This window comes from Ursus maritimus, unplaced genomic scaffold, assembly GCF_017311325.1.
Source record: "Ursus maritimus isolate PB19 unplaced genomic scaffold, ASM1731132v1 scaffold_35, whole genome shotgun sequence".
Taxonomy (NCBI): domain Eukaryota; kingdom Metazoa; phylum Chordata; class Mammalia; order Carnivora; family Ursidae; genus Ursus; species Ursus maritimus.
This window is the reverse complement of record NW_024426119.1, coordinates 7,697,168-7,710,253: the sequence shown is the minus strand read 5'-3', so window position 1 is coordinate 7,710,253 and position 13,086 is coordinate 7,697,168. Positions and strand designations below refer to the sequence as shown.

Genomic DNA, 13,086 nt, shown 5'->3' with positions numbered 1-13,086 from the left:
AAAGGAAAAAGTCAGTCAGGAATTATGAGTGAAAAGCTGAGTCTTGATGGTCCAATAACCAGCCAACAGATATCCCATAAAGATTTAAAAAAAAAAAAAAGGAGGAAGAAGGAAGGAGGAAATAATAAAAGAAATAACAGAAGAAAAACTTTTCAGCTAAGGGACATATTTTTAGATTGAAAATGTTCATCTAATACTGAGCAATGAATAATGACCCAAAAAACCCCACAAAAAGGTACATCTTTGTGAAGTCTCAGAACGTCAAAAGATTATTTGAAGGTTTCAGAGAGGAAAAAAAGGGAAAAAAAGATTTTCTACTACAAGAGTGAGAATTAGACTGGCATCATGGTTCTTATGTGTGAAACTTCGTTCTGGAATGACTAATAGCAGTGTGTACAAAGCAAATGCTTGTCTGGGACATTGAAATCATCTGTCCTCTGGATGAAGTCAAAAAATAAAGTGAACTTCAAAAGCACTCAGTGTTAAAGCAGATAAATGGCTACCATTCAGGACACAAGCTCCTGCAATTTACAGGTAATTTTTTTAAAGTGATATGTAACAATACAGCCGCTAGTATTTCTCAGTAATAACGTACTTGCAGAGTTTAGTTGGCTTGCACTATCCCCTGTAGTCAACTTAACCTGCATGATTTAATATCCAGAAATATTTTTCATCATTACTTGGAAAAAGTATTATCTGACAAAGAGTCAATATTAAAATTGCACAATACAGAAGAGATTTTTCAAGTAAACTTTTACTCAAGTATAATACACGCATAGAAAAGAGCACAAATCACAAGTATTTGGCATGATGAATTTTAACCGAGTTAAGAGTATAACCAGCCCCCAAATCAAGAAACAGATTATGATCTGTACCCAGTCACCGCCTCACGGTCCTTTTGTCTCTACCTGATCCCCTCCGCAAAGGGTAATCATTATGTTGACTTTTAACACCATACATTAGATCAGTACAGAAGATATTTTTCTTTAAAGATTTATTTATTTATATAAGAAAGCAAGAGAGAGAGAGAGAGAGAGAGAATGCACGAGCCAGCATGAGCAGGGCAGAGGGAACAGAGGGAGAGGCAGACACCCCAATGAGCAGGGCTCCCTCTAAGGAACCTGGGATCGCGACCCGACCGGAGCCAAATGCAGACACTTAACCGACTAAGACACCCAGGTTTCCCAGTACAGATGATATTTAAACAAAAGAAATCATGTTTGTATTCAGATGCTGACCAGATTCTCATCTTGACCTGACCTGCAAAGGGCCACTGTAAGACCTTCACAAGACAGATGCCATTTCAGGAAATCAATTTCAACAGCACTGGTAGAAACATTTTACCCAAAATAACAGCATCTGAAGAAAATAAGATTTATGAGGTTAGAGTATATTCTTATATTCTATGAAATACCAATCAGAAAGATGATCCACGCAAAAAGGAGGTCTATAGGAAAACTGCAAATCATTTGACAAATACTGTTTACAATATTCCCTTCTTGAAGAGGCCCAATTCACTTGAGCATTTTAAAGATGCCAGGAAATTCCATAAAAAAGAAGCCTGTTAAACCTTGCTCATGAAGCTTTGCACTAAGTTCAGTTGATAATTTTTTTTTCTTCTTTTTATTCAACACCTATTGGTCGACCAACAAACTAGTGTTCTGTTAAACATATTTTGGGGTGCAATGCTCATAGCAGCATTGTCCACAACAGCTAAATCATGGAAGGAGCCGAGATGCCTTTCAATAGATGACTGGATTAAGAAGATGTGGTCCATATATACAATGGAATATTATTCAGCCATCAAAAAGAACGATTTCTCAACATTTGCTGCAACATGGATGGGACTGGAGGAGATAATGCTAAGCCAAATAAGTCAAGCAGAGAAAGACAATTATCATATGGTTTCACTCATTTATGGAACATAAGAAGTAGGAAGATCGGTAGGAGAAGAAAGGGAAGAAGAAAGGGGGGGGTAAACAGAAGGGGGAATGAACCATGAGAGACTATGGACTCCGGGAAACAAACTGAGGGCTTCAGAGGGGAGGGGGGTGGGGGAATGGGATAGGCTGGTGATGGGTAGTAAGGAGGGCACGTATTGCATGGTGCACTGGGTGTTAGACACAAGAATGAATCATGGAACTTTACATCAAAAACTAGGGATGTACTGTATGGTGACTAACATAATAAAAAATTATTATAAAAAAGTAACTAAAAAAAACACAACAACATACTTTGGGGTGAACTCTGAAAGCACTCCGGAGAGGCTCCATTTCTAATGAAAGCTTTCCATAGTTTCTGCTTTATGTTCCCCCAGGGACTGACCCTGCAAAGGCATACAAATGCTATGGGTGGTACACGGTATAGCCTCTTGCTCTGTAGATCTGGTTTCAGGCCTAGGCCCAGAGCACCACGGAGGAGGGAAGTGAAGAAAATGTAAAAAGGAAATGATCTCTGCTAAAAGCCTTCTTAAGAAAGTGGGCAGGCAACAAAACATTGGTCACTTGCATTTGGCTAAACACCCTGATGGGTTCTGGAAAGGTCAAGACAGGACTTGGGCTGGGTTGGGCAGTAAAGGCTAGAAAGAGCTACATCATACTACACTACAGAAGATTTTAGAGTCCAGTAGGTATTCTCTAAGGCTGGAGGGAGCAGAAAAGAAGATGTGGCTGAGGAGGAGGGTAAGACAATCTACGAGATGGCCAGAGGCAGAGATGGCTGTTGTCCGGAAGCACAGGCAGAGATGGCTGTTGTCCGGAAGCACAGCCAGAGTGACACCCCTGATAGTGGGTGGTCCAACAAAATGATTGACATGTAATATGCTTGTTGTTTACTATGTAATACAATGGGGTAATTTCTTCTTGTATTCAAGGTAGCCTGGGGCTTCTCCCATATTTGAATCCACACCACATGGAGGTCAAAGCACAAATTTAGGACCTAGTGCTTTGTAAAGCTGAGTACAAAAAAATCAGTTAGATACAGGTAGCTGTGAAAAAAAAATTATCACTTTCTACCACCTCTTCCCCAAGAATATGTAGAAACAAGCACTGAGAACAGTGCCTAGCACATCACAGATAACCAAATAATACCTATCAAATGAGTGATTAGCCCACTGGCTTTCCATAGAGCATGAAACAGTGTTTTAAGAATTGAGCAAATCTTAGATTTTAATGAACGGGTAAATACTAGCTGACATCTGCAAAGTTTTCATCCCTTCTGAGAGACAGCTCCTTTTATAAGAGTCTTTCCACTGTTTTTCAGCAAATAATCAAAGTGATTTAAACACACACACATTTACGTATCACTCAGTTTCCACAAAGAAAAGGACTCAAAATGAATGTGAATTTTATATCTTTTTTTTTAAGATTTTATTTATTTATTTGACAGAGAGAGAGAGACAGCCAGCGAGAGAGGGAACACAAGCAGGGGGAATGGAGGGGAAGAAGCAGGCTGCCAGCGGAGGAGCCTGATGTGGGGCTCGATCCCAGAACGCTGGGATCACACCCTGAGCCGAAAGCAGACGCTTAACGACTGAGCCACCCAGGCGCCCCAAATGTGAATTTTATATCTTTACTCAGTGGTTAAATCTGAATTTATGAGGAAGATGTAACCCCGAATTCAAGTAAATAATTAAAGTATTAGAGCTGAAAGAAAAAAAAAAAGATTTCTGGGGTACCTGGCTCACAGTCCGTACAGCAAGCAACTCTTCATCTCGGAGTTGTGAGTTCGAGCCCCACATTGGGTATAGAGATAATTTAAAAATAAAATCTTAAAAAAAAAAAAGATTTCTAGTCTGATTTATTTCTTTTTCTTTTTTTTTTAGCTTTTATTTATTTATTTGTGAAAGAGAGAAAGTGCGCAAGTGGAGGGAAAAGCAGAGGGAAGGGACAAGCAGACTCCACGCTGAGCCCAGAGCCAGATCCCATGACCCCAGAGATCATGATCTGAGCCGAAATTAAGAGTCAGACGCTCAACCGAATGAGCCACCTAGGCACCCCTGATTTATTTTTTCAAGTGCAAATCCACATAGTCTCTTTAACAAATGGTACTGGGACAGGTAGATATCCACATGCAAAAAAAAATATATATAAAAGTTTGACTTCAATAACCTCACATCATATATATATAGTACATATGTACACACACAAAATTACTCAAAATGAATCAAAGACTTAAACAGAAGAGCTAAAACTATACAACTCTTAGAAGAAAATATAGGGGTAAATCTTCATGACTTGGATTTGGCAATGGTTTCTTAGATAATGACACCAAAAGCACACAGACCAAAAAAGAAATTAGATAAATTAGACTTCATCAAAATTTAAAACTTTGGTGCTTCAAAGAATACTACAAAGAGAATGAAAAGACAATTCACAGAATAGGAGAAAATATTTGCAAATCATGTCTTTCATAAGGATCTAAAAGCTAGAATATAGGAAGAACTCCTACAACTCAACAACAAAAAGACAACCCAATTAAAAAATAGGCAAAGGACTTGACTAGGCATTTCTCTAGAGAAGATATACAAATGGTCAAGCATGAAAAGATGTTCAATATCAATAGCCATCAGGGACTGCAAATCAATACCACAGTGATATACCATTCACACCTACCAGGACAGCTAGCATCAAAAGACAGATAGTAAGTGTTGGTGAGGATGTGAAGAAATCTGAATCCTCAATACACTGCAGGTGGGAATGTAAAACAGTGCAGCCGCTGTGGAAAACAATCTGGTGTTCTTCAGTAAATTACGCATAAAACTACCAAATGACCCACAATACTACTCTTTTTGTGACCTAGGCCTTTGGGATATGCCAATAACAAGAGACCAACTCCCTCGTCAAATTGTTGGCGGTAGCGTGCAGGGGTGGGGGGTGTTGCACAGACTATGAAAGGCCTTCGCAAGCTACCGTTAGGGTTAGAATATTATTCTTTTTTTTTTTTAAGATTTATTTATTTATTTATTTGACAGCCAGCCAGCAAGAGAGGGAACACAAGCAGGGGGAATGGGAGAGGAAGAAGCAGGCTCCCAGTGGAGGAGCCCCATGCGGGGCTCGATCCCAGAACGCTGGGATCACGCCCTGAGCCGAAGGCAGATGCTTAATGACTGAGCCACCCAGGCGCCTCCCACAATACTACTCCTAAGCGTAAGTCCAATGAAAATTAAAACATATGTCCACACAAAAATGTTCACAGAAATACTATTCATGATAGCCAAAAGGTGTAAAAAACCCAAATGCCCATCAACTTATCAGCAGATAAACAAAATGTGGTATATGCACACTATGGAATATTATTCAACCATAAAAAAGGAATGAAGTACTGATACTTGCTATATTGTTGAAGAACCTTGAAAACCCATGTTAAATGAAAGAAGCCAGTCACAGAAGGCCACCTACTATATGATTCCATTTATATGAAATGTCCAGGGAGAGAAAAAAGTAGATTAGTCTTTGCCCTTGACCCTGAAATAGGAAGTGACTGCTTATTGGGTACATGGTTTCCATCTGGGGTGATGAAAATGTTCTGTGACTAGATAGTAGTAATGGTTATAAAACATGTGAATGCACTTAATGCCAATGAATTGTATACTTTAAAACCGTAAATTTTATATTATTTGCCTCAATGTAAAAAAGAAGAAAAAGCACCCAGTGTGGTCTTTGCACATGGTAGGTATTCCATAGTTGTTGACAGTAATGACTAAATACAGCATGGTTTGAGTCCATCGCAGCTTCTAGTGACAGCAGATTTTGCCCTGAACAAACATGGCCCTATGGATTTACCAGCATTCTCTAGCTATTCTGCTTGAGGATTATGTACAAAGGCTTAGCAACTATATTCCCCCTTTAGACCACATCCCACAACTGTGCTAGAAGTCTTCCAAAGAATTCCCAAACTACTTCTTGCTTCCTGCCAGCCACCAGAAAAGCTCAGCTTCATTCTATATTAGTTAAAGCTGAGCTTGCTACTGAGTTAGGGTGGGAGGTGATGGTAAGGTGATATTTCACTGGACTATGATAAGACAATTACAAATATGAAGCGGTATAACATCACATTACTCTAAGTCAATTATTAACTCTAGACCAGAGCTTCTCAACTTCGGCATGTTTGATATTTAGGGAAGAATAATTCTTTGTTGTGGGGTGCCTGTCCTGTCTATCACAGGATATTTAGCCGCATTCCTGGCCTCTACACACCAGACATCAACGTCACACCCCAGACAGGACAATCAAACACATCTCCAGATATTCTGTTGCCTATGAGCAAAAGAGCCCTCAGTTGAGAACCACTGCTCCAGACTAAAACACTGAACATCTTATCCAACATTAATACATACAAAGTGGTGTGTGGACCTTAGGGTTAGGGGGCTGGACTGGGAAATGAGAGGAGAAGGCAAAACAATCTAGACCACCTTGGAATGCTAATGGTCGACTTTCTGAAAGCTAACACGTTTGGGAAAGGGCCATGGGAAAACTCAAGCAGAGAGAGCTGAATTCTCAAAAGGAAGTTCGTAGGACCAAAACAATGGCCACCCAAGCTAAGGGGAGTTAAGAGTAAGGCAGAAAGTACCAAGTGATAAATGTAATGCCATTCTTCTGCTTATTTAACTCCCTTGTGAATCCATGATACTCAAAGACAGTGAAGAACTGGTCCCTGCTCTCCGCTCTCTAGATGCCTATCACTCTGCCCTGGGGATAAAGGCACCTGGTTCAGATATTGCCCGAAAATAAAGATGGGAACTGCCTACCTGAGAGTCCCGTTCTCTCCTTTGTCCAGGCTGGTGAAGCGGCTGTAGAGGCGAGTGATCTGACTGTGGGAAACTAAAGAACACAAAATTAGTCCCATTTGGAGAAGTCACCCTCCACTCAGACAACTAGAGTGTGGCCCTGCAGAAGTCAACTGCCTTTCTGGTCCCAGCCCACCATACACTTCAAAGAGAGTAAAATGGGGAGCTGTCTCAATTCTAACTGATTTCTAGAGTGTCAAAACAGAAATTTTAAAAGCTAAAGAAAGAAAGGAGTTAGAAAATAAATAGAGAGCAATCAAAATTGACTCTCAGGAATAAAATCTAGGCTTCATTAGGACTATATATGAAATGTCAAGTGGTTAAGATTTAACAAAACAAAACCAAATTTAGTTTCAAAGGAAACTGTGAAATTTTTACCTTTTTTCACATTTTCACCTGACTTAGAGGCTATTAAATGTACACTTTAATTAAAAACACACACCTATTAATCATTTTGATGTTTCAGGCTGGCAATGCCAGGCTGGTTAACTTATACTTAATTAAAGATTGGGGCAGATTCCTCTTCTTCTTCTTCTTTTTTTTTTTTTTTTAAGATTTTATTTTTAAGGGGCGCCTGGGTGGCTCAGTCGTTAAGTGGCTCAGTCGTTAAGAGTCTGCCTTCGGCTCAGGGTGTGATCCCAGAGTCCTGGGATTGAGCCCCACATCAGTCTCCTCCGCTAGGAGCCTGCTTCTTCCTCTCCCACTCCCCCTGCCTGTGTTCCCTCTCTCACTGGCTGTCTCTCTCTCTGTCAAATAAATAAATAAAATCTTTAAAAAAAAAGATTTTATTTTTAAGTAATCTCTATACCCATTGTGGGTCTCGAACTCACAACCCTGAGAACAAGCGTCGCAAGCTCCACCAACTGAGCCAGCCAAGTGCCCTGGGACAGATTCTATTTTTAAAATCTGGTTTGCTCCTGCACCAGGCTTTAGTGGCTTTCTTTTCCCCCACGACTGACATTTAGGTAAAAGATCACAGGGTCAGGTCAGCCTCTTTCCTGTGATTCCATGAGCTCCACTGAGTTCCCAGTAAAGCAGTGGGCTCCCAGAAAGCAAATTAAGCTATCTGTACAAAGATCAGGTTATCAAGAAATGATATCTACAAGGAAGCTATTTTCCTCTTCATTTTTTAACTCAAGCACAAGCTGGCAATTAAAATGAGGTAATAACCACAGGTACACAGTTAGAGTTTGAAAATGCAAAAAGGAATTTCTGGGAAACAGTTTAGCTTCCTGGCTGATGGGAAGTAGGAGGGTAGAAAAAGGAGAGTTATCAAAAGGGAAAAGACAGGAGCCAAAAAGGGTGTGGTAAGTGTGGACTTTGTCCTAGGCTGTACCTTCAGGGGCTTAAAAGGGGTGGCTGAAGGCGTTCTGATAGTAGCCCTCCTCCCCCAAGCTCAACAAAATCTACTTGCAGTCTTAGGAACAATGGGACAAAGTAAACCGGGGCACAGCGGGAGAAGCAGGAAGTGAATGGCCTAGAGCTAGGATGAGAGGACACACTAGGGGCAGCAGTGAATTCTTCAGCATCAGATTTCACCCCAAGCTGCGCTGTTGGGTACTAGCTCTCCAAAGAGAGCAGAGAAGAATCAATCTCAGCCAGCGCAGAGCCAGCAGGTGCCAGGCAGTGAGAGGCAGCTGTGGACCCACTGCCAGCCAGCGCTCTCTGGCGAGGGTCAGGTAACAGACTGATCCCATTCATGGCACCACCGCCTACCTAGTGAGGGGTGAACAAAAAGGGCTGCGGAGAGCACTAGAGGAAAGCACTTTGGCAGAGTGTCTGGTACAGGGTAAGCACTCCAGGTTAGCCATTATCATCATCGTCCTCACATTGTGAGCCTGAAGGTACATTTCACTGCTGTGCTAATTAATCTCCACCTTTCTCCTGACGCTGGCAGCTGCGTCAGTTTTCTTCAGGAACCTGACCTGTTTACCCTGGCTCTGGCCTCTGGCCTCAAAGGATGCTCTAGAACTACAGTTCCCTTTAGTTTAACAAAAATAAGTCAGTTAAAGAATGACTAACTTTCCCGAAAGATTTTTTGAAAGAACAAAACTTGTTCACAATCTCGACACCACTGTTCTCTTTTCTTTATGTACCATCTAGTATCAGCCACTTGTACACTTTCCATAGTTAGAACAGCTTCTCATTTATTCATTTATAATTTTTCTGTGTTGTTTTGGAGTTCTTCTTAATAATTGCAGAATATTTAATCCACTGGGTCAGTTTTTAGCACTTAGACTATTATATATTTCAGATTACTTTCTTTTTAACAAGGAAAACATTGAATTATATTTCTTTTTATACTAGTTTTTCTTTTTTTAAGATTTTATTTTTTAAGTAATCTCTACACCCAACATGGGTCTCAATTCACAATCTGGCAAGAGTTGCATGCTCTACAGACTGAGCCAGCCAGGAGCCCCTTTTTTTAATTTGAGAAAATAATCCACACACATTGCAAAAATGTAGATAGTACAAAGTGTACACAATGAAAAGTCTCCCTAACAATCAAGTTTCCAGTTTCCCTTGCTAGAAGCAAACACTATTACCAGTTTTTGTGAAACCTTCTACACATTCCATATATGTATATGTAAGTATATATAGCTATTGATACAATTTTAAAAATGGCAGGAATGTTGTCATCTAGTCCAACCCCTTCAATTAACAAGTGAGCCATCAGACATCTTTCTAATCTAGATCATCTCAAAGAACCTCTTAAAGTACGATTCTAAAAATTCCCTTACTAAGTACTGATATGGTATTACATCCCATATTTCAGAAAAAAGATCGGCTTATGGCTGGCTTCCTTAAAAATATGGAACGCTTGGGGCACCTGGGTGGCTCCATTGGTTAAGTGTCTCTTGGTTTAAGCTCAGATCATGACCTCATGGGTTGTGGGATAGAGCCCAAAATCAGACTCCAAGCTGGGGGGGGCTGGACATCTGCTTGAAGATTCTCTTCCTCTGCCTCCTCCCCCCTTGCGTGCACATGCTCTCTGTCTCTCAAACAAACAAATAAATAAATAAATAAATCTTTTTTAAAAAAATGTGGGACACTTCACAAATTTTTGTGAACCATAAACCTGCTATCTTCCAGAAGGAACGGGGCTATATGGAAATCACTGGAGAAATGTACAACCAAATGTCAACTTTTAATACAACTCGATATGGTAAAATCTCAATCTATGTTCTAAACCTCAGAAATAATGTTTTGGTTTTTTTTTTTTTTTAAGTTTTTACTTATTTATTTGTCAGAGAGTGACAGAGCTCACAAGAGCATAAATAAGGGGAACAGCAGGCAGAGGGAGAAGCAGACTCCCCACAGAGCAAGGAGCGTGATGTGGGACTCCATCCCAGGACCCTGGGATCATGACCTGAGCCGAAGGCAGATGCTTAACGACTGAGCCACCCAGGCATCCCCAGACTGTTTATTAACAAGAAAGAGAAGGAGAAAGAGGAGGAGGAGGAAAGCAAGCTTTAATTTGGGTGTTTAAATCCACCATGACAGAGAATATAAAGCAGTCTCCAAGGTATAGAGCTCAGAGCAACTTCATGGAGCAGAAAGATATTGGAACTGCCACAAATGAAGGCAGGACAAGTTTCCAGTAAACTCTTCTCACCAGGAGGCACTAGGCTAACAGAACAGGTGCCCCAAACCTGCACCAATTCTTGGTAACCCAAAGGAAGTCTCTGGAGTTGACCTCTCAGAAAAGGCTGTGCACATAGTCATGTCTTGAATGAAACTATATTCTTCTCCACTAATGTGTAAATAATTATTTTATTCTGTTGAAAGATTACTTGAAAGACCCTGCAAATCTGACTTACAGAACTCTCTATCATCACTGCCTCATGCTCAGAGGACAAAGGCATTTCAGAGAAGTACCAAGCACGAGGCAAGAATGACAGAGGGAAGAATACAATGGAAAGGGAGTAAGAAAAAAGTTATTTTTCTCTCACCTTTATCCTAAATCTTAATACAGAAGAACAGACTGATAACCTAGGTAAAGCATACTAATACAACCAAAGGGAACTCCAGATAAAAGATTGAGAAGTTGAAGCCTGAATCTCAACCATTCCACACCCGAACACTTCCTATTTCCCGACAGAGGACTTCAAGGGCTAGCCTACTCTCTAAGAGAACCTATAGATTAAAAGAGACTTAAAAGACATTAAAACAACAACAACAAACCACCTTCTTATAATTGGGGAAAGCTGAATATGGACTAAATGGTAGATAGTATTTTAAAATTACTGTCAATTTTCTTAGGTGTTATTATAGTACTGAGGGTATGTAGGAAAAAAAATCCCTATTCTCAGAAGATACATGCAGAAATATTTAAAGGTGAAGAGTTCCGTTATCTGCCTTTTAAATGGTTCACCAAAAAATAAATATATATATATACACATATAAATAAAGCAAATACACAGCTAAAGCTATATATATTTATATGTAGATAAAGCAAAATGTTAACTGTTGAACTGAAGTGGAAGGTATATGGATGATCATTACACTACTTTAACTTTTCTGTATATTTCAAAATTTTCATAGTAAATTGGGGGGAAAAGTACATAGCTTTACAAATCACTTAACCTCAGACCAGCTAAACGTGTTAGTTATATGTGCATTTCCATTTCAATAGGAGCCGGAAGATAGCACTTTCAGGCAACATGGCTTGGCAGGTAAGGGCCCTGAAGGAGTTCTTGCATTTTGAAATAGCAGGAGCCTGAAATTGAACTTCGTGTACACTCTAATCCAGGAAATTATTCTCAAGCAATTGCCTTTGCCAGACTTGTGCTCTTTGTTGAAACTACAGAAAAACCCACACTAGTTCTATCACCACTATACCTTCTCAAACAAAACCTCACCAGCCTGTAAAACTTACTTCCTAAATCTGTTCAACACCATCCCCATATCACACAACACACACCAGAACTAGAAACTAAAATTAAATGAATGTAAAAAATAATAATTAAATTAAATGAATGGGCATTCATTACTACTCCATTGGTTTGAACTGCTTCTCACAGATTAAGTGGCTACTTTTAAAAAATGGTTTTAAGTAATTCACAGCCAGTTTATTGCTACAGTTAAGTCAACTAAGAGTGGAGATTACAGAAACTCCCAAGACCGTTGTGATTTTCCCCCCAATGACAACTTTTATTCAGCTGGGCTTTAATATATGAAAATGCTAATGTATGAAAGAAGGTAATAAAACAAAGACAATATAGCAAATGTTTTATGCCAACACAAAATGTTTTAAGGGGTGGCTCAGGTGGTGAAGCGTCGGACTCTTGATTTCGGCTCAGGTCATGATTTCAGGGTTTGTGAGATCAAGCCCTGCATTGGGTTCCGAGCTGGGCAAGGAGCCTGCTTAAGATTCTCTCTCTCCCTCTCCCTGTGCGGGGGAACCCCCACCCCCCTTACCCCCAGCCAATCTCTTGCAAAAAAAAGAAAGAGAAAGAAAGAAAGAAAGAAAGAAAGAAAGAAAGAAAGAAAGAAAGAAAGAAAAATGTTTTAATTTTTTTAGAGTGGTTTTTTTTTTAAGATTATTTATTTATTTATTTATTTGACAGAGATAGAGACAGCCAGCGAGAGAGGGAACACAAGCAGGGGGAGTGGGAGAGGAAGAAGCAGGCTCATAGCAGAAGAGCCTGATATGGGGCTCGATCACACAACGCCGGGATCACGCCATGAGCCGAAGGCAGACCTTAACCGCTGTGCCACCCAGGCGCCCCTAGAGTGTTTTTTAAACTGTTAGAAACATTAAGGAGTCTATTCCTTTAAAGGTTTTACTTCTGTAGAGTTGGGAAAACGACTTGATTTCTATTCTGATGCTCCCTGAAAATAGGAAAACATAAAATGGGGGTGCCTGGGTGGCTCAGTCATTAAGCATCTGCCTTAGGCTTAGGGCGTGATCCCAGAGTCCTAGGATGGAGCCTGAGCCTGGCATCGGGCTCCTCCTCTGGGAGCCTGCTTCTTCCTTTCCCACTCCCCGTTGAGCTCCCTCTTTCGCTGGCTGTCTTTCTCTCTGTCAAATAAATAAATAAAATCTTAAAAAAAAAAAAAAGAAAGCATAAAATGCTTTCACCTCTCCATTTATACAGACCTAGACATAGTTTTATAACTAGCACATACAAATATTTTCCCAATAAGATGACTCTTATCTATGGTTCAAAATAGTAGCTGACACTTACCTGCTACTTATATATATCAGGCACTGTTGTAAGTAGTTTACATAATTTATCTCATTTAATCCTCATAAGAATCCTATGAAGTAGATACTATTATTATTCCCATTTACA

General features: G+C 40.0%; 1 protein-coding gene across 1 annotated transcript in view; it reads right to left on the bottom strand.

The window, feature by feature from the left end:
• Positions 1 to 13,086, bottom strand: part of CHP1 (calcineurin like EF-hand protein 1) — a 46,101-nt gene that overhangs the window by 30,150 nt on the left and 2,865 nt on the right. The window contains exon 2 of the mRNA XM_008702230.2: positions 6,749 to 6,821. Within this exon, the coding sequence (XP_008700452.1) occupies positions 6,749 to 6,821 (73 nt within the window). The remainder of the gene's footprint in view (positions 1 to 6,748; positions 6,822 to 13,086) is intronic.